Genomic DNA, 27,195 nt, shown 5'->3' on the forward strand with positions numbered 1-27,195 from the left:
TGTGTGCAGATAGGTACCATTAACAATCCTGTAAAGTTTGATGCAGTTTGGACAAAGTATGGCCGAAATATAGCAAAAATAAAGCAACTTCCTGTTTCGTGGCGAGTAATCGAACTTTGAGGGGCCATAACTTCCACGCCCTTCAACAAAAACTCAAAATCTGCCGCAATTTAACATCGTCTATGTCTTAAGAACATACTATTAAGTTTTGAAGTCAATTGGATAATGCGTCTAGGACTAGTTCGCGTTCAAGCGACCCCTGGAAATGGCCAAAAACACACAATTTTTTCACCTTCCGGTCAAAATAAAAATACTTTCTGTTGGGTTTAGAATATGGCTCCAAGAGACTTTTTGGTGCGTCATGGGATGTTACATATGTGTGCAGATTTTCAGATTTTTAGGCGCAACGGGCTTGAGGGGCTGTTCCGTTTACAAATGTAGGTGGCGCTACCGAGGGCATTTTACCACGCCCATGCTCAAGACCCCTAAATTATTAAATTTTTCGCCGTGCCTGACGCGTCTGCAAATTTTGGTAAGTTTTCACGCATGTTAAGGCCCTCAAAAAGCCGATCTAAGAGGCGGAAAAAGAAGAAAAAAAATAATAATAATAATAATAATAATAATTAAAGCTGCGAGCAGCGTTGAACGGGCCCTCGCACCCGGTGCCCGTCGGGGGAGCGGCGACCGCGGGACCCCGGCAACCGCGGGGTCAACGCAGGTCGCAGGGTACACGCTGGCGTAACAGTTCACACTTCCGAGATGTAAAAATTTAAAATAAAAGCTTTTATGCTAATTATTTTCTGTCATAATATTTTTCAGAGCTCATCATCTGTGACAGCTCTTGGCTCTCCTGACTGTAACCTCCCTGTGGCAGCTTCTCACAGACTCAATTAACTCCTCTTCCCCTCCCCCCTCAAACACAAACACAAACACACCCACACAAACACAGAGAGAGATACCCCCTCCCAAAAGGAGATAAAACTCAGTTTTAACTTGACTTTACAAGCTTTGAGCTTTGAGCAAAAGCATTTTTTTAAGTTCTGTTATTGGGTGCATATATAAATCATTTATGCTTAAACAAGGCTTATAATGAACTTATTTGAATAGTGAATTTCTCATCTGCCTAAAGTCAGGGCGAAGCCACTAACCAGCTGTAGGGATGGGTATCATTAGGATTTTATCTTTATCCATACAGACCCCTATCAGTCCAGCTCAGACTGTTACTGGTTTAAGAGAGTGAAGTTTATAGCAATTTGCAAAATTTGGAGATTAGTGACAAACTAACCAGTTAGACTACATACAGACAAGCTTTCATTTTAGCTGTTAGTAACAGTTTGCCATGAGCTTAACCAGCGTGCTGTGCTTCCTGTTAAACATGTCATGAGACTGTGGACAACGCTGAAAATATTACTTTACTAACTACTGGCTGAACAGGCGCTTTGACAAAGAAAAGGTAAAGGCCAACAGCTTTTACTTTTCAATGCACTTGTCGTCAACTTGAGTGGCTTATATTCAGCTGGTTCACCTCGACGCCGGTGGATGTAGACATGCACTTTTCCTGTTGCCGTACACTGAGTAACACGAAAAAATCAGCTGACCCCTTGTGAAATTTCCTAACTGATCAAAACCAAACTGTAAAGACAGCATCAATCCACGCTCAGCTTTGGTCAAGGGGAGACATATGGTAAGATTACATGAATTCATGTAATCTTCTTTGAGGCTACAATTTCAGACTTAACTTAGTCATTCACTAGTGTCTTGGCAGCGTTTATGGGGTTTTTAGACAGGTCTCTCACTGGTTTTCTTTCCAGGGTCATTGAAATCTTTGGCTTCCTACCTCTGCCAGGCTTGTTCTGCACAGTGTGGCTCTCCTTGAATTTCTCGGTGACGCTTCTCATTTGAGTTCTTGACGCTTGGAAATGCTGTGATAACTTTGTATATCCTTCTCCTGCTTCCTGAGCATCGACAATTCTTTTCTTCAAGTCTACAGTGATTTCCTTAGTTTTTGGCATGATGCTTTCTCAAGTGACAGCTCAAATCTTAACTGAAGTTTTTATCCCGCGTGTAAAGCAGCTCTTGGCTCTCCTGACTGTAACCTCTCTGTGGCAGCTTCTCACAGACTCAATCAACTCCTCTTCCCCTCCCCCCTCAAACACAAACACAAACACACACACACACACACACACACACACACACACAGAGACCCCCTTCCAAAAACCCATCAAAGAGTAATACAATGGCTCCATCTGTAGGATAAAGTAGAGAGTCGCAACAGGAAGTTACCCCAAAATCTGAGGTTTCAAACAGGAAGTTGGGTTTCCGAACTTTGACGGGCCAGAACAGGCACACGCTTCGACCCAAACTCACAATTTTCGGAGGACTTCTTCCAAAAATTGTCAAGGAGGGGCTGACAACATTTGAAGTGAATCTGGTCACCCGTCTAGAAACTGGACATCACACTATAAAATATGTCATTTCCTGCTATAAATAGGTGGCGCTACAACAATTGTATGAATATTGACATATGGATGTGTGCAGATAGGTACCATTAACAATCCTGTAAAGTTTGATGCAGTTTGGACAAAGTATGGCCGAAATATAGCAAAAATAAAGCAACTTCCTGTTTCGTGGCGAGTAATCGAACTTTGAGGGGCCATAACTTCCACGCCCTTCAATGAAAAGTCCAAAACTTTTGCAATTTAACTTCGTCTATGTCTTAAGAACAAATTATCAAATTTTGAAGTCAATCGGATAATGCGTCTAGGACTAGTTCGCGTTCAAGCGACCCCTGGAAAAGGCCAAAAACACACAATTTTTTCACCTTCCGGTCAAAATAAAAATACTTTCTGTTGGGTTTAGGATATGGCTCCAAGAGACTTTTTGGTGCATCATGGGATGTTACATATGTGTGCAGATTTTCAGATTTTTAGGCACAACGGGCTTGAGGGGCTGTTCCTTTAAAAATGTAGGTGGCGCTACCGAGGCCATTTTACCACGCCCATGCTCAAGACCCTTAAATTCTTAAATTTTTCGCCGTGCCTGACGCGTCTGCAAATTTTCAGGAGTTTTGACGCATGTTAAGGCCCTCAAGAAGGCGATCAAAGAGGCGGAAAAAGAAGAAAAAAAATAATAATAATAATAATTAAAGCTGCGAGCAGCGTTGAACGGGCCCTCGCACCCGGCGTCCGTCGGGGGAGCGGCGACCGCGGGACCCCGGCAACCGCGGGGTCAACGCAGGTCGCAGGGCACACGCTGGCGTAACAGTTCACACTTCCCAGATGTAAAAATTTTAAATAAAAGCTTTTATGCTAATTATTTTCTGTGATAATATTATTCAGAGCTCATCATCTGTGACAGATCATGGCTCTATTGACTGTAACCTCTCTGTGGCAGCTTCTCACAGACACAATCAACTCCTCTTCCCCTCCCCCCTCAGACACACACAGACACACACACACAGAGACCCCCTTCCAAAAACCCATCAAAGAGTAATACAATGGCTCCATCTGTAGGATAAAGTAGAGAGTCGCAACAGGAAGTTACCCCAAAATCTGAGGTTTCAAACAGGAAGTTGGGTTTCCGAACTTTGACGGGCCAGAACCGGCACACGCTTCGACCCAAACTCACAATTTTCGGAGCCAGTCTTCCAAAAATCCTTAAGTCTGTCCTGACAACATTTGAAGTGAATCTGGTCACCCGTCTAGAAACTGGACATCACACTATAAAATATGTCATTTCCTGCTATAAATAGGTGGTGCTACAACAATTGTATGAATATTGACATATGGATGTGTGCAGATAGGTACCATTAACAATCCTGTAAAGTTTGATGCAGTTTGGACAAAGTATGGCCGAAATATAGCAAATTTAAAGCAACTTCCTGTTTTGTGGCGAGTGATCGAACTTTGAGGGGCCATAACTTCCACGCCCTTCAATGAAAAGTCCGAAACTTTTGCAATTTAACTTCGTCTATGTCTTAAGAACAAATTATCAAATTTTGAAGTCAATCGGATAATGCGTCTAGGACTAGTTCGCGTTCAAGCGACCCCTGGAAATGGCCAAAAACACACAATTTTTTCACCTTCCGGTCAAAATAAAAATACTTTCTGTTGGGTTTAGAATATGGCTCCAAGAGACTTTTTGGTGCGTCATGGGATGTTACATATGTGTGCAGATTTTCAGATTTTTAGGCGCAACGGGCTTGAGGGGCTGTTCCGTTAAAAATGTAGGTGGCGCTACCGAGGCCATTTTGCCACACCCATGCTCAAGACCCCTAAATTCTTAAATTTTTCGCCGTGCCTGACGCGTCTGCAAATTTTCAGGAGTTTTGACGCATTTTAAGGCCCTCAAAAAGGCGATCAAAGAGGCGGAAAAAGAAGAAAAAAAATAATAATAATAATAATAATAATAAACCGAACGAAAACAAGAGGGTCCTTGCAACTCGTTGCATGGCCCCGTTGGGCCCACGCAACTCGTTGCTCGGGCCCTAATTAAAGCTGCGAGCAGCGTTGAACGGGCCCTCGCACCCGGCGTCCGTCGGGGGAGCGGCGACCGCGGGACCCCGGCAACCGCGGGGTCAACGCAGGTCGCAGGGCACACGCTGGCGTAACAGTTCACACTTCCCAGATGTAAAAATTTTAAATAAAAGCTTTTATGCTAATTATTTTCTGTGATAATATTATTCAGAGCTCATCATCTGTGACAGATCATGGCTCTATTGACTGTAACCTCTCTGTGGCAGCTTCTCACAGACTCAATCAACTCCTCTTCCCCTCCCCCCTCAGACACACACAGACACACACACACAGAGACCCCCTTCCAAAAACCCATCAAAGAGTAATACAATGGCTCCATCTGTAGGATAAAGTAGAGAGTCGCAACAGGAAGTTACCCCAAAATCTGAGGTTTCAAACAGGAAGTTGGGTTTCCGAACTTTGACGGGCCAGAACCGGCACACGCTTCGACCCAAACTCACAATTTTCGGAGCCAGTCTTCCAAAAATCCTTAAGTCTGTCCTGACAACATTTGAAGTGAATCTGGTCACCCGTCTAGAAACTGGACATCACACTATAAAATATGTCATTTCCTGCTATAAATAGGTGGTGCTACAACAATTGTATGAATATTGACATATGGATGTGTGCAGATAGGTACCATTAACAATCCTGTAAAGTTTGATGCAGTTTGGACAAAGTATGGCCGAAATATAGCAAATTTAAAGCAACTTCCTGTTTTGTGGCGAGTGATCGAACTTTGAGGGGCCATAACTTCCACGCCCTTCAATGAAAAGTCCGAAACTTTTGCAATTTAACTTCGTCTATGTCTTAAGAACAAATTATCAAATTTTGAAGTCAATCGGATAATGCGTCTAGGACTAGTTCGCGTTCAAGCGACACCTGGAAATGGCCAAAAACACACAATTTTTTCACCTTCCGGTCAAAATAAAAATACTTTCTGTTGGGTTTAGAATATGGCTCCAAGAGACTTTTTGGTGCGTCATGGGATGTTACATATGTGTGCAGATTTTCAGATTTTTAGGCGCAACGGGCTTGAGGGGCTGTTCCGTTAAAAATGTAGGTGGCGCTACCGAGGCCATTTTGCCACACCCATGCTCAAGACCCCTAAATTCTTAAATTTTTCGCCGTGCCTGACGCGTCTGCAAATTTTCAGGAGTTTTGACGCATTTTAAGGCCCTCAAAAAGGCGATCAAAGAGGCGGAAAAAGAAGAAAAAAATAATAATAATAATAATTAAAGCTGCGAGCAGCGTTGAACGGGCCCTCGCACCCGGCGTCCGTCGGGGGAGCGGCGACCGCGGGACCCCGGCAACCGCGGGGTCAACGCAGGTCGCAGGGCACACGCTGGCGTAACAGTTCACACTTCCCAGATGTAAAAATTTTAAATAAAAGCTTTTATGCTAATTATTTTCTGTGATAATATTTTTCAGAGCTCATCATCTGTGACAGATCATGGCTCTATTGACTGTAACCTCCCTGTGGCAGCTTCTCACAGACACAATCAACTCCTCTTCCCCTCCCCCCTCAGACACACACAGACACACACACACAGAGACCCCCTTCCAAAAACCCATCAAAGAGTAATACAATGGCTCCATCTGTAGGATAAAGTAGAGAGTCGCAACAGGAAGTTACCCCAAAATCTGAGGTTTCAAACAGGAAGTTGGGTTTCTGAACTTTGACGGGCCAGAACCGGCACACGCTTCGACCCAAACTCACAATTTTCGGAGCCAGTCTTCCAAAAATCCTTAAGTCTGTCCTGACAACATTTGAAGTGAATCTGGTCACCCGTCTAGAAACTGGACATCACACTATAAAATATGTCATTTCCTGCTATAAATAGGTGGTGCTACAACAATTGTATGAATATTGACATATGGATGTGTGCAGATAGGTACTATAACAATCCTGTAAAGTTTGATGCAGTTTGGACAAAGTATGGCCGAAATATAGCAAATTTAAAGCAACTTCCTGTTTTGTGGCGAGTGATCGAACTTTGAGGGGCCATAACTTCCACGCCCTTCAATGAAAAGTCCGAAACTTTTGCAATTTAACTTCGTCTATGTCTTAAGAACAAATTATCAAATTTTGAAGTCAATCGGATAATGCGTCTAGGACTAGTTCGCGTTCAAGCGACCCCTGGAAATGGCCAAAAACACACAATTTTTTCACCTTCCGGTCAAAATAAAAATACTTTCTGTTGGGTTTAGAATATGGCTCCAAGAGACTTTTTGGTGCGTCATGGGATGTTACATATGTGTGCAGATTTTCAGATTTTTAGGCGCAACGGGCTTGAGGGGCTGTTCCGTTAAAAATGTAGGTGGCGCTACCGAGGCCATTTTGCCACACCCATGCTCAAGACCCCTAAATTCTTAAATTTTTCGCCGTGCCTGACGCGTCTGCAAATTTTCAGGAGTTTTGACGCATTTTAAGGCCCTCAAAAAGGCGATCAAAGAGGCGGAAAAAGAAGAAAAAAAATAATAATAATAATAATAATAATAAACCGAACGAAAACAAGAGGGTCCTTGCAACTCGTTGCATGGCCCCGTTGGGCCCACGCAACTCGTTGCTCGGGCCCTAATTAAAGCTGCGAGCAGCGTTGAACGGGCCCTCGCACCGGCGCCCGTCGGGGGAGCGGCGACCGCGGGACCCCGGCAACCGCGGGGTCAACGCAGGTCGCAGGGCACACGCTGGCGTAACAGTTCACACTTCCGAGATGTAAAAATTTAAAATAAAAGCTTTTATGCTAATTATTTTCTGTAATAATATTTTTCAGAGCTCATCATCTGTGACAGCTCTTGGCTCTCCTGACTGTAACCTCCCTGTGGCAGCTTCTCACAGACTCAATCAACTCCTCTTCCCCTCCCCCTCAAACACAAACACAAACACACCCACACAAACACACACGCACACACAGAGAGATACCCCCTCCCAAAAGGAGATAAAACTCAGTTTTAACTTGAGTTTACAAGCTTTGAGCTTTGAGCAAAAGCATTTTTTTTAAGTTCTGTTATTGGGTGCATATATAAATCATTTGTGCTTAAACAAGGCTTATAATGAAGTTATTTGAACAGTGAATATCTCATCTGCCTAAAGTCAGGGCGACGCCACTAACCAGCTGTAGGGATGGGTATCATTAGGATTTTATCTTTATCCATACAGACCCCTATCAGTCCAGCTCAGACTGTTACTGGTTTAAGAGAGTGAAGTTTATAGCAATTTGCAAAATTTGGAGATTAGTGACAAACTAACCAGTTAGACTACATACAGACAAGCTTTCATTTTAGCTGTTAGTAACAGTTTGCCATGAGCTTAACCAGCGTGCTGTGCTTCCTGTTAAACATGTCATGAGACTGTGGACAACGCTGAAAATATTACTTTACTAACTACTGGCTGAACAGGCGCTTTGACAAAGAAAAGGTAAAGGCCAGCAGCTTTTACTTTTCAATGCACTTGTCGTCAACTTGAGTGGCTTATATTCAGCTGGTTCACCTCGACGCCGGTGGACCTAGTGCACTTTTCCTGTCGCTGTACACTGTGTAACATGAAAATATCAGCCGACCCCGTGTGAAATTTCCTAACTGATCAAAACCAAACTGTAAAGACAGCATCAATCCACGCTCAGCTTTGGTCAAGGGGAGACATATGGTAAGATTACATGAATTCATGTAATCTTCTTTGATGCTACAATTTCAGACTTAACTAAGTCATTCACTAGTGTCTTGGCAGCGTTTATGGAGTCTTTAGACAGGTCTCTCACTGGTTTTCTTTCCAGGGTCATTGAAATCTTTGGCTTCCTACCTCTGCCAGGCTTGTTCTGCACAGTGTGGTTCTCCTTGAATTTCTCGGTGACGCTTCTCATTTGAGTTCTTGACGCTTGGAAATGCTGTGATAACTTTGTATATCCTTCTCCTGCTTCCTGAGCATCCACAATTCTTCAAGTCTACAGTGATTTCCTTAGTTTTTGGCATGATGCTTTCTCAAGTGACAGCTCAAATCTTAACTGAAGTTTTTATACCGCGTGTAAAGCAGCTCTTGGCTCTCCTGACTGTAACCTCTCTGTGGCAGCTTCTCACAGACTCAATCAACTCCTCTTCCCCTCCCCCCTCAAACACAAACACAAACACACACACACACACACACACAGAGACCCCCCTCCAAAAACCCATCAAAGAGTAATACAATGGCTCCATCTATAGGATAAAGTAGAGAGTCGCAACAGGAAGTTACCCCAAAATCTGAGGTTTCAAACAGGAAGTTGGGTTTCCGAACTTTGACGGGCCAGAACAGGCACACGCTTCGACCAAAACTCACAATTTTCGGAGGACGTCTTCCAAAAATTGTCAAGGAGGGGCTGACAACATTTGAAGTGAATCTGGTCACCCGTCTAGAAACTGGACATCACACTATAAAATATGTCATTTCCTGCTATAAATAGGTGGCGCTACAACAATTGTATGAATATTGACATATGGATGTGTGCAGATAGGTACCATTAACAATCCTGTAAAGTTTGATGCAGTTTGGACAAAGTATGGCCGAAATATAGCAAATATAAAGCAACTTCCTGTTTTGTGGCGAGTGATCGAACTTTGAGGGGCCATAACTTCCACGCCCTTCAATGAAAAGTCCGAAACTTTTGCAATTTAACTTCGTCTATGTCTTAAGAACAAATTATCAAATTTTGAAGTCAATCGGATAATGCGTCTAGGACTAGTTCGCGTTCAAGCGACCCCTGGAAATGGCCAAAAACACACAATTTTTTCACCTTCCGGTCAAAATAAAAATACTTTCTGTTGGGTTTAGAATATGGCTCCAAGAGACTTTTTGGTGCGTCATGGGATGTTACATATGTGTGCAGATTTTCAGATTTTTAGGCGCAACGGGCTTGAGGGGCTGTTCCGTTAAAAATGTAGGTGGCGCTACCGAGGCCATTTTGCCACACCCATGCTCAAGACCCCTAAATTCTTAAATTTTTCGCCGTGCCTGACGCGTCTGCAAATTTTCAGGAGTTTTGACGCATTTTAAGGCCCTCAAAAAGGCGATCAAAGAGGCGGAAAAAGAAGAAAAAAAATAATAATAATAATAATAATAATAAACCGAACGAAAACAAGAGGGTCCTTGCAACTCGTTGCATGGCCCCGTTGGGCCCACGCAACTCGTTGCTCGGGCCCTAATAATAATAAACCGAACGAAAACAAGAGGGTCCTTGCAACTCGTTGCATGGCCCCGTTGGGCCCACGCAACTCGTTGCTCGGGCCCTAATTAAAGCTGCGAGCAGCGTTGAACGGGCCCTCGCACCCGGCGCCCGTCGGGGGAGCGGCGACCGCGGGACCCCGGCAACCGCGGGGTCAACGCAGGTCGCAGGGCACACGCTGGCGTAACAGTTCACACTTCCGAGATGTAAAAATTTTAAATAAAAGCTTTTACGCTAATTATTTTCTGTGATAATATTTTTCAGAGCTCATCATCTGTGACAGCTCTTGGCTCTCTTGACTGTAACCTCCCTGTGGCAGCTTCTCACAGACTCAATCAACTCCTCTTCCCCTCCCCCCTCAAACACAAACACAAACACACACACACACACACACACACACACACACAGATACCCCCTCCCAAAAGGAGATAAAACTCAGTTTTAACTTGAGTTTAAAAGCTTTGAGCTTTGAGCAAAAGCATTTTTTTAAGTTCTGTTATTGGGTGCATATATAAATCATTTATGCTTAAACAAGGCTTATAATGAAGTTATTTGAACAGTGAATATCTCATCTGCCTAAAGTCAGGGCGAAGCCACTAACCAGCTGTAGGGATGGGTATCATTAGGATTTTATCTTTATCCATACAGACCCCTATCAGTCCAGCTCAGACTGTTACTGGTTTAAGAGAGTGAAGTTTATAGCAATTTGCAAAATTTGGAGATTAGTGACAAACTAACCAGTTAGACTACATACAGACAAGCTTTCATTTTAGCTGTTAGTAACAGTTTGCCATGAGCTTAACCAGCGTGCTGTGCTTCCTGTTAAACATGTTATGAGACTGTGGACAAGGCTGAAAATATTACTTTACTAACTACTTGCCGAACAGGCGCTTTGACAAAGAAAAGGTAAAGGCCAGCAGCTTTTACTTTTCAATGCACTTGTCGTCAACTTGAGTGGCTTATATTCAGCTGGTTCACCTCGACGCCCGTGGACCTAGTGCACTTTTCCTGTCGCCGTACACTGAGTAACACGAAAAAATCAGCTGACCCCGTGTGAAATTTCCTAACTGATCAAAACCAAACTGTAAAGACAGCATCAATCCACGCTCAGCTTTGGTCAAGGGGAGACATATGGGAGAAGATGAGTAGAGAGATGGAAAGAAACAGAAAGGGTGATGGAGAAAGATTACATGAATTCAAAATAACCTACAATTCCTTAAAATTAATTTGAAGCCAGTTTAATTTTTTGAGCCAGCTTTGACATCTGCAGATATGAGTTTCTGAAGAGGGGCCTGCTGAGGTTAGATGTGCTGAATAATATCCATTTTCATATCAGAAAAAACACTGCATTAAACATTGTCTTAGCTCACTGAGCTGAGGTCAACAGGTAATATAACCAACCTGTGAGGTGGCTCACCCCCGTAAGATAAACACATAAATGATCCCTGATAGAACCGATAATTAAAGGCACATCAGTGACAGGGAATGCTATTAAAACTAAACTATAAACTGGTGACATTAACTGCAAAAGAAGATTTTTATTGATACATTTCAGGTAGAATTTAGTTTTCAATAAGGAAAATGCTGTAAGAAACCTGAATTTGTTGCAACAAATTTAAAATAAAAGCTTTTATGCTAATTATTTTCTGTGATAATATTTTTCAGAACTCATCATCTGTGACAGCTCATGGCTCTCTTGACTGTAACCTCCCTGTGGCAGCTTCTCACAGACTCAATCAACTCCTCTTCCCCTCCCCCCTCAAACACAAACACAAACACACACACACACACACACACACACACACACAGATACCCCCTCCCAAAAGGAGATAAAACTCAGTTTTAACTTGAGTTTAAAAGCTTTGAGCTTTGAGCAAAAGCATTTTTTTAAGTTCTGTTATTGGGTGCATATATAAATCATTTATGCTTAAACAAGGCTTATAATGAAGTTATTTGAACAGTGAATATCTCATCTGCCTAAAGTCAGGGCGAAGCCACTAACCAGCTGTAGGGATGGGTATCATTAGGATTTTATCTTTATCCATACAGACCCCTATCAGTCCAGCTCAGACTGTTACTGGTTTAAGAGAGTGAAGTTTATAGCAATTTGCAAAATTTGGAGATTAGTGACAAACTAACCAGTTAGACTACATACAGACAAGCTTTCATTTTAGCTGTTAGTAACAGTTTGCCATGAGCTTAACCAGCGTGCTGTGCTTCCTGTTAAACATGTTATGAGACTGTGGACAAGGCTGAAAATATTACTTTACTAACTACTTGCCGAACAGGCGCTTTGACAAAGAAAAGGTAAAGGCCAGCAGCTTTTACTTTTCAATGCACTTGTCGTCAACTTGAGTGGCTTATATTCAGCTGGTTCACCTCGACGCCCGTGGACCTAGTGCACTTTTCCTGTCGCCGTACACTGAGTAACACGAAAAAATCAGCTGACCCCGTGTGAAATTTCCTAACTGATCAAAACCAAACTGTAAAGACAGCATCAATCCACGCTCAGCTTTGGTCAAGGGGAGACATATGGGAGAAGATGAGTAGAGAGATGGAAAGAAACAGAAAGGGTGATGGAGAAAGATTACATGAATTCAAAATAACCTACAATTCCTTAAAATTAATTTGAAGCCAGTTTAATTTTTTGAGCCAGCTTTGACATCTGCAGATATGAGTTTCTGAAGAGGGGCCTGCTGAGGTTAGATGTGCTGAATAATATCCATTTTCATATCAGAAAAAACACTGCATTAAACATTGTCTTAGCTCACTGAGCTGAGGTCAACAGGTAATATAACCAACCTGTGAGGTGGCTCACCCCCGTAAGATAAACACATAAATGATCCCTGATAGAACCGATAATTAAAGGCACATCAGTGACAGGGAATGCTATTAAAACTAAACTATAAACTGGTGACATTAACTGCAAAAGAAGATTTTTATTGATACATTTCAGGTAGAATTTAGTTTTCAATAAGGAAAATGCTGTAAGAAACCTGAATTTGTTGCAACAAATTTAAAATAAAAGCTTTTATGCTAATTATTTTCTGTGATAATATTTTTCAGAACTCATCATCTGTGACAGCTCATGGCTCTCTTGACTGTAACCTCCCTGTGGCATCTTCTCACAGACTCAATCAACTCCTCTTCCCCTCCCCCCTCAAACACACACACACAGACACACACACACAGAGACCCCCTTCCAAAAACCCATCAAAGAGTAATACAATGGCTCCATCTGTAGGATAAAGTAGAGAGTCGCAACAGGAAGTTACCCCAAAATCTGAGGTTTCAAACAGGAAGTTGGGTTTCCGAACTTTGACGGGCCAGAACCGGCACACGCTTCGACCCAAACTCACAATTTTCGGAGCCAGTCTTCCAAAAATTGTCAAGGAGGGGCTGACAACATTTGAAGTGAATCTGGTCACCCGTCTAGAAACTGGACATCACACTATAAAATATGTCATTTCCTGCTATAAATAGGTGGCGCTACAACAATTGTATGAATATTGACATATGGATGTGTGCAGATAGGTACCATTAACAATCCTGTAAAGTTTGATGCAGTTTGGACAAAGTATGGCCGAAATATAGCAAAAATAAAGCAACTTCCTGTTTCGTGGCGAGTAATCGAACTTTGAGGGGCCATAACTTCCACGCCCTTCAACAAAAACTCAAAATCTGCCGCAATTTAACATCGTCTATGTCTTAAGAACATACTATTAAGTTTTGAAGTCAATTGGATAATGCGTCTAGGACTAGTTCGCGTTCAAGCGACCCCTGGAAATGGCCAAAAACACACAATTTTTTCACCTTCCGGTCAAAATAAAAATACTTTCTGTTGGGTTTAGAATATGGCTCCAAGAGACTTTTTGGTGCGTCATGGGATGTTACATATGTGTGCAGATTTTCAGATTTTTAGGCGCAACGGGCTTGAGGGGCTGTTCCGTTTAAAAATGTAGGTGGCGCTACCGAGGGCATTTTACCACGCCCATGCTCAAGACCCCTAAATTATTAAATTTTTCGCCGTGCCTGACGCGTCTGCAAATTTTGGTAAGTTTTCACGCATGTTAAGGCCCTCAAAAAGCCGATCTAAGAGGCGGAAAAAGAAGAAAAAAAATAATAATAATAATAATAATAATAATTAAAGCTGCGAGCAGCGTTGAACGGGCCCTCGCACCCGGCGCCCGTCGGGGGAGCGGCGACCGCGGGACCCCGGCAACCGCGGGGTCAACGCAGGTCGCAGGGCACACGCTGGCGTAACAGTTCACACTTCCCAGATGTAAAAATTTTAAATAAAAGCTTTTGTGCTAATTATTTTCTGTGATAATATTTTTCAGAGCTCATCATCTGTGACAGCTCTTGGCTCTCCTGACTGTAACCTCTCTGTGGCAGCTTCTCACAGACTCAATCAACTCCTCTTCCCCTCCCCCCTCAAACACAAACACAAACACACCCACACACACACACAAACACACAGAGAAATACCCCCTCCCAAAAGGAGATAAAACTCAGTTTTAACTTGAGTTTACAAGCTTTGAGCTTTGAGCAAAAGCATTTTTTTAAGTTCTGTTATTGGGTGCATATATAAATCATTTATGCTTAAACAAGGCTTATAATGAAGTTATTTGAACAGTGAATATCTCATCTGCCTAAAGTCAGGGCGAAGCCACTAACCAGCTGTAGGGATGGGTATCATTAGGATTTTATCTTTATCCATACAGACCCCTATCAGTCCAGCTCAGACTGTTACTGGTTTAAGAGAGTGAAGTTTATAGCAATTTGCAAAATTTTGAGATTAGTGACAAACTAACCAGTTAGACTATATACAGACAAGCTTTCATTTTAGCTGTTAGTAACGGTTTGCCATGAGCTTAATCAGCGTGCTGTGCTTCATGTTAAACATGTCATGAGACTGTGGACAACGCTGAAAATATTACTTTACTAACTACTGGCCAAACAGGTGCTTTGACAAAGAAAAGGTAAAGGCCAGCAGCTTTTACTTTTCAATGCACTTGTCGTCAACTTGAGTGGCTTATATTCAGCTGGTTAACCTCGACGCCGGTGGACCTAGTGCACTTTTCCTGTCGCCGTACACTGAGTAACACGAAAAAATCAGCTGACCCTTTGTGAAATTTCCTAACTGATCAAAACCAAACTGTAAAGACAGCATCAATCCACGCTCAGCTTTGTTCAAGGGGAGACATATGGGAGAAGATGAGTAGAGAGATAGAAAGAAACAGAAAGGGTGATGGAGAAAGATTACATCAATTCAAAATAACCTAGAATTCCTTAAAATTAATTTGAAGCCAGTTTAATTTTTTGAGCCAGCTTTGACATCTACAGATATGAGTTTCTGAAGAGGGGCCTGCTGAGGTTAGATGTGCTGAATAATATCCATTTTCATATCAGAAAAAACACTGCATTAAACATTGTCTTAGCTCACTGAGCTGAGGTCAACAGGTAATATAACCAACCTGTGAGGTGGCTCACCCCCGTAAGATAAACACATAAATGATCCCTGATAGAACCGATAATTAAAGGCACATCAGTGACAGGGAATGCTATTAAAACTAAACTATAAACTGGTGACATTAACTGCAAAAGAAGATTTTTATTGATACATTTCAGGTAGAATTTAGTTTTCAATAAGGGAAACAGTGTAAGAAACCTGAATTTGTTGCAACAAATTTAAAATAAAAGCTTTTATGCTAATTATTTTCTGTGATAATATTTTTCAGAGCTCATCATCTGTGACAGCTCATGGCTCTCTTGACTGTAACCTCTCTGTGGCAGCTTCTCACAGACTCAATCAACTCCTCTTCCCCTCCCCCCTCAAACACACACACACAGACACACACACACACAGAGACCCCCTTCCAAAAACCCATCAAAGAGTAATACAATGGCTCCATCTGTAGGATAAAGTAGAGAGTCGCAACAGGAAGTTACCCCAAAATCTGAGGTTTCAAACAGGAAGTTGGGTTTCCGAACTTTGACGGGCCAGAACCGGCACACGCTTCGACCCAAACTCACAATTTTCGGAGCCAGTCTTCCAAAAATTGTCAAGGAGGGGCTGACAACATTTGAAGTGAATCTGGTCACCCGTCTAGAAACTGGACATCACACTATAAAATATGTCATTTCCTGCTATAAATAGGTGGCGCTACAACAATTGTATGAATATTGACATATGGATGTGTGCAGATAGGTACCATTAACAATCCTGTAAAGTTTGATGCAGTTTGGACAAAGTATGGCCGAAATATAGCAAAAATAAAGCAACTTCCTGTTTCGTGGCGAGTAATCGAACTTTGAGGGGCCATAACTTCCACGCCCTTCAACAAAAACTCAAAATCTGCCGCAATTTAACATCGTCTATGTCTTAAGAACATACTATTAAGTTTTGAAGTCAATGGGATAATGCGTCTAGGACTAGTTCGCGTTCAAGCGACCCCTGGAAATGGCCAAAAACACACAATTTTTTCACCTTCCGGTCAAAATAAAAATACTTTCTGTTGGGTTTAGAATATGGCTCCAAGAGACTTTTTGGTGCGTCATGGGATGTTACATATGTGTGCAGATTTTCAGATTTTTAGGCGCAACGGGCTTGAGGGGCTGTTCCGTTTAAAAATGTAGGTGGCGCTACCGAGGGCATTTTACCACGCCCATGCTCAAGACCCCTAAATTATTAAATTTTTCGCCGTGCCTGACGCGTCTGCAAATTTTGGTAAGTTTTCACACATGTTAAGGCCCTCAAAAAGCCGATCTAAGAGGCGGAAAAAGAAGAAAAAAAATAATAATAATAATAATAATAATAATAATAATAATAATAAACAGACCGAAAACAAGAGGGTCCTTGCAACTCGTTGCATGGCCCCGTTGGGCCCACGCAACTCGTTGCTCGGGCCCTAATTAAAGCTGCGAGCAGCGTTGAACGGGCCCTCGCACCCGGCGCCCGTCGGGGGAGCGGCGACCGCGGGACCCCGGCAACCGCGGGGTCAACGCAGGTCGCAGGGCACACGCTGGCGTAACAGTTCACACTTCCCAGATGTAAAAATTTTAAATAAAAGCTTTTATGCTAATTATTTTCTGTGATAATATTTTTCAGAGCTCATCATCTGTGACAGCTCTTGGCTCTCCTGACTGTAACCTCTCTGTGGCAGCTTCTCACAGACTCAATCAACTCCTCTTCCCCTCCCCCCTCAAACACAAACACAAACACAAACACACACACACACACAGATACCCCCTCCCAAAAGGAGATAAAACTCAGTTTTAACTTGAGTTTACAAGCTTTGAGCTTTGAGCAAAAGCATTTTTTTGCAAGTTCTGTTATTGGGTGCATATATAAATCATTTATGCTTAAACAAGGGTTATAATGAAGTTATTTGAACAGTGAATATCTCATCTGCCTAAAGTCAGGGCGAAGCCACTAACCAGCTGTAGGGATGGGTATCATTAGGATTTTATCTTTATCCATACAGACCCCTATCAGTCCAGCTCAGACTGTTACTGGTTTAAGAGAGTGAAGTTTATAGCAATTTGCAAAATTTGGAGATTAGTGACAAACTAACCAGTTAGACTACATACAGACAAGCTTTCATTTTAGCTGTTAGTAACAGTTTGCCATGAGCTTAACCAGCGTGCTGTGCTTCGTGTTAAACATGTCATGAGACTGTGGACAACGTTTGAGCCAGCTTTGACATCTGCAGATATGAGTTTCTGAAGAGGGGCCTGCTGAGGTTAGATGTGCTGAATAATATCCATTTTCATATCAGAAAAAACACTGCATTAAACATTGTCTTAGCTCACTGAGCTGAGGTCAACAGGTAATATAACCAACCTGTGAGGTGGCTCACCCCCGTAAGATAAACACATAAATGATCCCTGATAGAACCGATAATTAAAGGCACATCAGTGACAGGGAATGCTATTAAAACTAAACTATAAACTGGTGACATTAACTGCAAAAGAAGATTTTTATTGATACATTTCAGGTAGAATTTAGTTTTCAATAAGGAAAATGCTGTAAGAAACCTGAATTTGTTGCAACAAATTTAAAATAAAAGCTTTTATGCTAATTATTTTCTGTGATAATATTTTTCAGAGCTCATCATCTGTGACAGCTCTTGGCTCTCCTGACTGTAACCTCCCTGTGGCAGCTTCTCACAGACTCAATCAACTCCTCTTCCCCTCCCCCCTCAAACACACACACACAGACACACACACACAGAGACCCCCTTCCAAAAACCCATCAAAGAGTAATACAATGGCTCCATCTGTAGGATAAAGTAGAGAGTCGCAACAGGAAGTTACCCCAAAATCTGAGGTTTCAAACAGGAAGTTGGGTTTCCGAACTTTGACGGGCCAGAACCGGCACACGCTTCGACCCAAACTCACAATTTTCGGAGGACTTCTTCCAAAAATTGTCAAGGAGGGGCTGACAACATTTGAAGTGAATCTGGTCACCCGTCTAGAAACTGGACATCACACTATAAAATATGTCATTTCCTGCTATAAATAGGTGGTGCTACAACAATTGTATGAATATTGACATATGGATGTGTGCAGATAGGTACCATTAACAATCCTGTAAAGTTTGATGCAGTTTGGACAAAGTATGGCCGAAATATAGCAAAAATAAAGCAACTTCCTGTTTCGTGGCGAGTAATCGAACTTTGAGGGGCCATAACTTCCACGCCCTTCAACAAAAACTCAAAATCTGCCGCAATTTAACATCGTCTATGTCTTAAGAACATACTATTAAGTTTTGAAGTCAATGGGATAATGCGTCTAGGACTAGTTCGCGTTCAAGCGACCCCTGGAAATGGCCAAAAACACACAATTTTTTCACCTTCCGGTCAAAATAAAAATACTTTCTGTTGGGTTTAGAATATGGCTCCAAGAGACTTTTTGGTGCGTCATGGGATGTTACATATGTGTGCAGATTTTCAGATTTTTAGGCGCAACGGGCTTGAGGGGCTGTTCCGTTTAAAAATGTAGGTGGCGCTACCGAGGGCATTTTACCACGCCCATGCTCAAGACCCCTAAATTATTAAATTTTTCGCCGTGCCTGACGCGTCTGCAAATTTTGGTAAGTTTTCACGCATGTTAAGGCCCTCAAAAAGCCGATCTAAGAGGCGGAAAAAGAAGAAAAAAAATAATAATAATAATAATAATAATAATAATAATAATAATAAACAGACCGAAAACAAGAGGGTCCTTGCAACTCGTTGCATGGCCCCGTTGGGCCCACGCAACTCGTTGCTCGGGCCCTAATAATAATAAACAGACCGAAAACAAGAGGGTCCTTGCAACTCGTTGCATGGCCCCGTTGGGCCCACGCAACTCGTTGCTCGGGCCCTAATAATAATAAACCGAACGAAAACAAGAGGGTCCTTGCAACTCGTTGCATGGCCCCGTTGGGCCCACGCAACTCGTTGCTCGGGCCCTAATTAAAGCTGCGAGCAGCGTTGAACGGGCCCTCGCACCCGGCGCCCGTCGGGGGAGCGGCGACCGCGGGACCCCGGCAACCGCGGGGTCAACGCAGGTCGCAGGGCACACGCTGGCGTAACAGTTCACACTTCCGAGATGTAAAAATTTCAAATAAAAGCTTTTATGCTAATTATTTTCTGTGATAATATTTTTCAGAGCTCATCATCTGTGACAGCTCTTGGCTCTCCTGACTGTAACCTCTCTGTGGCAGCTTCTCACAGACTCAATCAACTCCTCTTCCCCTCCCCCCTCAGACACACACAGACACACACACACAGAGACCCCCTTCCAAAAACCCATCAAAGAGTAATACAATGGCTCCATCTGTAGGATAAAGTAGAGAGTCGCAACAGGAAGTTACCCCAAAATCTGAGGTTTCAAACAGGAAGTTGGGTTTCCGAACTTTGACGGGCCAGAACCGGCACACGCTTCGACCAAAACTCACAATTTTCGGAGCCAGTCTTCCAAAAATCCTTAAGTCTGTCCTGACAACATTTGAAGTGAATCTGGTCACCCGTCTAGAAACTGGACATCACACTATAAAATATGTCATTTCCTGCTATAAATAGGTGGTGCTACAACAATTGTATGAATATTGACATATGGATGTGTGCAGATAGGTACCATTAACAATCCTGTAAAGTTTGATGCAGTTTGGACAAAGTATGGCCGAAATATAGCAAATTTAAAGCAACTTCCTGTTTTGTGGCGAGTGATCGAACTTTGAGGGGCCATAACTTCCACGCCCTTCAATGAAAAGTCCGAAACTTTTGCAATTTAACTTCGTCTATGTCTTAAGAACAAATTATCAAATTTTGAAGTCAATCGGATAATGCGTCTAGGACTAGTTCGCGTTCAAGCGACCCCTGGAAATGGCCAAAAACACACAATTTTTTCACCTTCCGGTCAAAATAAAAATACTTTCTGTTGGGTTTAGAATATGGCTCCAAGAGACTTTTTGGTGCGTCATGGGATGTTACATATGTGTGCAGATTTTCAGATTTTTAGGCGCAACGGGCTTGAGGGGCTGTTCCGTTAAAAATGTAGGTGGCGCTACCGAGGCCATTTTGCCACACCCATGCTCAAGACCCCTAAATTCTTAAATTTTTCGCCGTGCCTGACGCGTCTGCAAATTTTCAGGAGTTTTGACGCGTTTTAAGGCCCTCAAAAAGGCGATCAAAGAGGCGGAAAAAGAAGAAAAAAAATAATAATAATAATAATAATAATAATAAACCGAACGAAAACAAGAGGGTCCTTGCAACTCGTTGCATGGCCCCGTTGGGCCCACGCAACTCGTTGCTCGGGCCCTAATAATAATAATAATAAACAGACCGAAAACAAGAGGGTCCTTGCAACTCGTTGCATGGCCCCGTTGGGCCCACGCAACTCGTTGCTCGGGCCCTAATAATAATAATAATAATAATAAACAGACCGAAAACAAGAGGGTCCTTGCAACTCGTTGCATGGCCCCGTTGGGCCCACGCAACTCGTTGCTCGGGCCCTAATAATAATAATAATAAACAGACCGAAAACAAGAGGGTCCTTGCAACTCGTTGCATGGCCCCGTTGGGCCCACGCAACTCGTTGCTCGGGCCCTAATAATAATAAACCGAACGAAAACAAGAGGGTCCTTGCAACTCGTTGCATGGCCCCGTTGGGCCCACGCAACTCGTTGCTCGGGCCCTAATAATGGCTGGGAAGTTTGTACCACTTCTGTTATACATTTTCAAACTTTTGTACACATAGGTTAAATAAAGTGCTGTACTGTTTATTCTAAGTGTGTTATTGTCTGTGGTAAGACCATGAGTTGTGGTTTGCTGTATTCTGGATACAGCACCTGTAATGTGCCAATATTTAGACTTAAAATGTAGACTTAATTTTTACAGTTTGAGGCTATGCATTAAATTCACTATACGAGCTATAAAGCTGTAAAGGGTAATAAAAATCTCATCAAATGTACAAGTAATTACGGTTTCATCATTGTTCAATAATCACTATTTTAATGGCTTTGTGCTAGTTGCATTTTTAAAAAAATAAAATTTGTATAATGGAAAAGCCACTATCTTAAAGATACTTAGTGACTTAATTATGTCTACACATTAGTTTCATGTGTATTTTACATGACTTTGCAGACTGTAAATAACAGCCTCTTACTTTTGCCTTTATTAGAAAACCCAAGTTACAATGAGGCAGATTATAGTTTTGAGTGGTATAAATTAACACAGCTGAACAGACATATTCTCATATAGCATCATTCATATACTCACATTCATAAAATACAGATGGAGCTCAGACACACCTTCAAATTAAAATCTCTTTCATACTGCAGGAATAGTCACTATACAGTGGTGATACGATGTTATGGCAGCAGTGACCAGAGTAAACAACATACTGACAATTCCCTCTAAAAGACAAGATTCAGATTAACAAGAGTATTAAATATCTGTTGTCTGCATTAAAACTGTTCATCACAACAGCCAATATAATTCCTTAAGATCATACTAGTAATACTAGTAATGCTTTCAAATCCACATCTTCACAGTTCTCTAGTTTACACATAGCTGCCATGACAGTAACTCATTTTAACTTCAGATCTGTGAACCATGTAGTCAAACCTGCCTTACATGGATATTTATCTTTAACTCCATGAAGCATTTAACAGGTGTTGAGGGGAAAGAAAACTTTTACCAGATTTCTGTTGCCTTGTTCAGGTAATGTCTCCACACAAGGAGATTAACTTATCCCCAATATATTTATATGATCCTGTGTACCTTAATATTTTTATTGTGATGTTGACATGAGACTCCTGGTTCAGTCACAGTCCTTCTCACAGGTCTTTGAACAGTGGGTGCTGCAGTGCCTGAGCAGCTGTGATCCTGGTGACAGGGTTCAGGTCCAGCAGCCTGTCCAGCAAGTCATAGGCTTCATCGGGGACTCTGTCCCAGCCCCGCTCATCTTCCTCCACCTTGCAGTCTGTCTCTGAGATCTGTTTAGCGAGGCGAGTCGAGGTTTCTTTGCTGCCTGAGTGTTCCTGATGTTGCTTTAATGTTCCTTCAGTGGGACGATGTGTAGGTGTATCATCTTGGATCTTCTGACGGCGGGTGGTGGTGGAGTCTCTGCTGGCTCCAGGGAGTGGAGTGACTTCATCATCTGGCGATGGTCTTTGTCCTCTCAGCGTCTCACACAGTGTTCTGAGATCCTGTTGAGGCAGCTCCCGACTGCACACCACTGCCTTACCTGAATATGAGTTTGCAAATTTACAATCTACGCAGAGCGTCACACACATCACAGTGCTGCTGATTTCAGGTCTTCTACATTGTTGACTTTAGTACAGTGATAAATGGTGTCCCTGGATTAATCACAATAGAGAAGCAGAGGCCTCCAATTCTGAAGTAAAAAATACTAATACACACCAAATGATTTGGCAGCCTGGATGGTCTCTCTGGAGCCCCGTATGGTCATGATCTGAGTAAGAGCGATCAGGTCGTCGCTGGCCTTGAAGAATGGGTAACGACCACTGAGCAGTGAGAGCAGGATCACACCAGCTGACCACATGTCTATGGCTACAATGCAGGATGATAAGACAGGGGAGGGTGCAATAGTGCACATTAGTGACAGCAGGTGAGAAGAGTCCTTTCTTTTTCCCACAAACACAAACTTTTTCAATCTCTATCTGCAGCAGTTGTATCAGTATGAGAGGGGGCATGTGAGATGATTGAACAGTATGTGCTCTGTGAGTATATGTATTCATGTTGTTATTAATCATGTCTGTCAATAATAATTTGAAATACTGACCTGTTCCTTGGTTGGGACACTTTGTGAGGACCTCTGGTGCTCTGAAGCCTGGAGTTCCAGCCCTGGGTGCCACCTGCTGCTTCCTTCAGTCAAAAACAGGGACATTAAAAAGGCATTTGTTCAGAACAACACAAAACAGAAATCAAATATTTAGTACTTTATATAACAATACTGGATTTTAGTGTTTCAAAGTGAGAGTGTTGGAACAAGAGTTTTATTTTATAGATGCCAAGTAGTTCCTACACAGCTGACAATAAAACTTGAACTCTATTTGAAGTTGAACTCCAGTATTATTTCTTTTTTTGTTACCTTGACATGCAGATATTGCAGACGCGGTCAGTCAGGTAGCAGTTACAGGTGAGACCCTGCTGTACAGTCCTCTGAGGTTTCTGACTGCCGCTCTGGGTCCTGACAGGCAGGGCTACCCTGGTGGCTGATGAGTACCTTCGGTTGGCTGGGTCTTCTGTTTTGACCGGCTTTACCAGCTAAACAGAGACGAGGGTGAAAAAATTAGAAAACAAACATGAACGTTTATCTCCAAAGCTATTATTGAAAAGGACAAGACTGAAACTTCTTATTCTTCCAAAACGTTCTACCTTGCTTACCTGTGTCTTAATGGCGGCTTGTTTGGTGGTGGAGGGAGCTGGAGTGCAGCTATTCAGGTTCTTCTCCCCAAACACAGGCCGCGGGACTTTGCGTAGTCCTGTCAAATCCTAAAGAAAACAAACACAGGTGGAAGAATTTAACTAAAACCAACATCAGTGCAAAAAACAGAACACAAATAAATGCAGAGATACTTCCATCCGGGAAAAGGACAAAGAAAAGATTCAGAAAGACCCATAAAGGTAAAAACAAAATATCAACTTAGTGCACCTTTGTGTGCTTTGTACGAGTTATGGAGCTGGTGACAGTGGTGGTGACAGAACGTTTTTTAACCAGTGCTTTCCGAGAGGCTGTGGAAGATGTAGGGGTGGTGGTAGTGGAGGAAGAGGAGGAGGAAGGTGGCTGGGCTGTGGATTGCCGCGGAGGCAGGGGTAGTGAGGTTGAAGCTGTGGTGATTGTGGTGGTTTTGAGATGGAGTCTGGGTGGTGCTTTGCTTCGCTGTGTTGTGTCTTGTTTCCCTGTGGACCCTCCACCTTTTTGTGATGACCTCTGCCTCACCACCTTCAGCAACTCGATCTGGGTGTCCACTGTACCCTGAGCCAGGCCGAAGTCCACCAGGGCATACCTACACACACAAGTGAAAGTTTCCCCATTAACGGACAAACTGTCAAATGTGCTGCTACAACAGACACCTCTGCTTGTCAAATTACCAGCAATTCTATTAATATAATTATACAGAATGGAGTCACTACTCACATTTTGCCGTTTCTGTTGTAGAGGAAATTGTTTGGTTTGATGTCTCGGTGAATGATACCAAACTGGTGGATGTGTCTCAGGGCTTTCAGCAGGTGGTAGATGTACAGTCTGACCTCTTCAAAGGTTAGTGAGCCAATGATGTCCTGATAAATACATTAAGACTGGCTCAAAGGTTTTCAGTTATATTCCAACAAGCATAAAAACAAGAACTATATCAAGACAACAACTACCTGATTAATGATACAGACTGTGTCCATGCAAGAATCAGCATGTCACTGAAAAGCAGTGGCTACATGTTCAATAGAAAGTTATTTGTGATAATGTACATACCACAATAGCTTGATGCTCCATATAGGGCATGACAATCACCACATGGTCCTCCTTCCTGAAGCAGTACGTCACCCCCATCACATTCTCACTGCCTCTGAAAACAGGAAAAAATAAAAAAGACACAGCGAGACTTATTTCAGTTTGTTTTCTGTGATGTCAATCTTGACCAGTTGTTTCCAAAAACCATAACAAAAACAATGCTCTAACATAAATGCACATTCATATATTCAAATGAGTGTGCTCTCTAGCTGCATATGTCTTGCCAAACAAGCCATCAATGTATGGCATGGTGCGTAGGTTCAGCTGAATCATGCACGACTGCACAAATGAGGAACCCACACGCCGATTTGTTACGGCATAAAAATAACCGTTAGGGAAAGAGATTAAACTGTTACACCACAAAAGAGTTCATCCATTCAATATTTTTGAATTTGTGAGCACACAACCTGTACATATACTATGTGTCAGCACTGGGAACATGTCTCTAGCAAGTATAAAAATGTCTTATCCTCTAACTGCATTACATACAGTAGGTCTTTGAGGGTTTTAAACATCTACATGTTTCAAAAAGCAGGAACATTTACCTGGCTGATTTATAGAAAAAATGAATAATGAACTCCAAAGAAACTTCTTTTGAACAAATTGTCAAAAGGTTAATTACACAGCATGTTAGTATGTAAGTATCTTGTATATTATTTTATAAAAGCACAATAGTATTAAGACTAACCCAGCAACAGTGAGACACTGAAGCTCCGCAGCAATGCGTGTAGGATGGCTGGTTGGGATGAGGTGCTTCAGGGCAAACATTTCTCTCCTCCCATCCCGCATCTGAGCCTCACCCAGGTACACCGAGCTGAACGTACCTGATGCACAGATACACGTCACAAACACATCAACTCCCCTGCTCCAATAAATCTACTGAGGTGAAAGTGTACACAGCGCACACTATATAAACACCAAATGTATGAATAAAGTTATACAGAGCACAAACCTTCTCCGATTTTGTCTATGATGCGGAAAACCTTGGCCAGCTGAGGAACGGCTTTATAAAGGAACTCAATGTCCATCTCCACATCCCCTGGAAGAAAACATAAACAATGCTGTCATACATGCACAACACATTTTTAAAATCCAATACCATATTTTTCTCCACTCAGATCAGCCAAGAACAGTATGAGTTGGTTTACATGTTGTAGTGAGAAGAGAGGTCCAAGCTTTACAGTGATGTCTGTGATAGACTTTCCTTTAAGGCCCTGATTATTTTACTAAATTCCTACTGTAACATTTGTAGGCATATCCCTATATTTTAAGTCCAGTTTCACAAATATTGGCTATAAAAATATAATGGGATGGACCTACAAATATTGCTTGTCAACCTGATATTAATCAAAATGTTAATATACTAGTGCATCTACACTTTGTATCTCTTGAACATCACAGTTAAGTTATAATGTGTCCTACTCACTTGAGACTTTGCTTTTCCTCTGAGCTCTGTCAGATTTAATAATACATCCATCTGTGCTGATGCCTTCAGTACAAGCAGGGGACAAATCCATCTGAAAGACATTGAAAGAAATGAAGTTAGAAACTTGAATAGGTTGGAAATGTTAATGTCTTAAAACAGAAACATTTTCATGATTATCCTACGATTAGATTAGACTGTCACTTCCAAACTAGCTTTAAGTAGTAACCTTAAGTTGGACAGTGTATACAGAACAATCAAACTGCCAGATGAATGAGAAGTAAAGCTAATACTAATCTAACTAAGCGCTGTTAGTTTCGTCATTACGTGCTACTGTTAGCTACAGTCGGTCAAGCTAGCTTACTAGAGCCTGTGTAAAACAAACAGAAACTCACCGCTTTAGTTGGTCGTGAGGTGCGACAGTTTCTCAAAAGAGCAGTTCATAAAATCAATATAGTCAAGACTTAATGCTCCATCGATTAAAGATTAAATATCTAAATTTCACTCAGCCTGCGCCTGAATAAAACAACTTGTTCAGACTTTCAGCCTGAAGCTTTTCCGCCAACAACAAACTCCGCGCTAAAAGTGACATCACAAATCTCGCGTTACATCAGCACAAATCACGTGTAATCGCGGGATCTCCAGCCTGGCCCACTCTGATAAATCCACAACTCTAAGAACTGAGTAGTTTTAATAACAAAAGTGGAAACACTACTTTCTGTCACCTACACATGCTGCAGATTGCACCTAAAACTAAACATGAAATTTAAAGACACAGTCACTGGTAACGTCTGGATTCTTATTATATATATAGGTAACTTGCTGCCTGCTCACAATTGCAAAACACAGTAACGATGGGGAGTGAATTAATAAGAATTAAATAACCTCATTCTAATTTCATTTAAATTTCAGTTTAATTTTACACTTTTAAAACAGTAGTAATACTAAATATTGATATTTTTGAATATTTAAATCTATTATAACTGATTCATTTATATTTAATTCATTTATATTTGTATTTTTTATAATTGACCTAGTG

The 27,195-nt window shown here is 42.0% G+C and overlaps 1 protein-coding gene and 2 long non-coding RNA genes across 4 annotated transcripts; 1 reads left to right on the top strand and 2 right to left on the bottom strand.

Moving 5' to 3' along the window:
- Positions 1-639: 639 nt before the first annotated feature.
- LOC127142378 (uncharacterized) lies at positions 640-20,981 on the top strand. The gene is made up of 2 exons (XR_007813052.1): positions 640-718; positions 13,952-20,981. It is a non-coding gene; the product is annotated as an uncharacterized LOC127142378 (long non-coding RNA).
- Positions 685-14,168, bottom strand: LOC127142377 (uncharacterized). Its single transcript, XR_007813051.1, has 4 exons — positions 14,095-14,168; positions 8,571-10,018; positions 4,729-5,987; positions 685-861 (listed from the first exon to the last, which is right to left on the bottom strand). It is a non-coding gene; the product is annotated as an uncharacterized LOC127142377 (long non-coding RNA).
- Positions 20,982-21,350: 369 nt separating the features above from the next.
- Positions 21,351-26,741, bottom strand: cdc7 (cell division cycle 7 homolog (S. cerevisiae)). Of its 2 annotated transcripts, none has more exons than XM_018677151.2 (12): positions 26,552-26,741; positions 26,160-26,250; positions 25,686-25,772; positions 25,422-25,557; positions 24,695-24,788; positions 24,365-24,507; positions 24,170-24,233; positions 23,611-23,718; positions 23,315-23,490; positions 23,006-23,088; positions 22,624-22,773; positions 21,351-22,447 (listed from the first exon to the last, which is right to left on the bottom strand). In XM_018677151.2, the coding sequence occupies exons 2-12, from the start codon at positions 26,248-26,250 to the stop codon at positions 22,038-22,040; spliced, it is 1,542 nt and encodes a 513-aa protein (XP_018532667.1). In that variant the 5' UTR covers positions 26,552-26,741; the 3' UTR covers positions 21,351-22,037. The 2 variants fall into 2 exon arrangements, with proteins under 2 accessions (XP_018532667.1, XP_018532665.1); XM_018677149.2 differs by having other exon boundaries at positions 23,879-24,233.
- Between the last annotated feature and the right edge of the window lie 454 nt (positions 26,742-27,195).

The sequence above is a fragment of the Lates calcarifer genome, linkage group LG4 (assembly GCF_001640805.2).
Source record: "Lates calcarifer isolate ASB-BC8 linkage group LG4, TLL_Latcal_v3, whole genome shotgun sequence".
In the NCBI taxonomy this organism is placed as follows: Eukaryota; Metazoa; Chordata; class Actinopteri; family Centropomidae; genus Lates; species Lates calcarifer.

What these genes read in the sequence shown, in the direction of transcription:
- cdc7 (XM_018677149.2), bottom strand. Translation starts at nt 26,250, where the DNA reads ATGGATTTGTCCCCTGCTTGTACTGAAGGCATCAGCACAGATGGATGT. An exon ending in TGCAATATCTGCATGTCAAG is followed by an intron (nt 23,089 to 23,314) that starts GTAACAAAAAAA and finishes TTTTGACTGAAG; the next exon opens with GAAGCAGCAGGTGGCACCCA. An exon ending in CCAGGCTGCCAAATCATTTG is followed by an intron (nt 22,448 to 22,623) that starts GTGTGTATTAGT and finishes ACTCATATTCAG; the next exon opens with GTAAGGCAGTGGTGTGCAGT.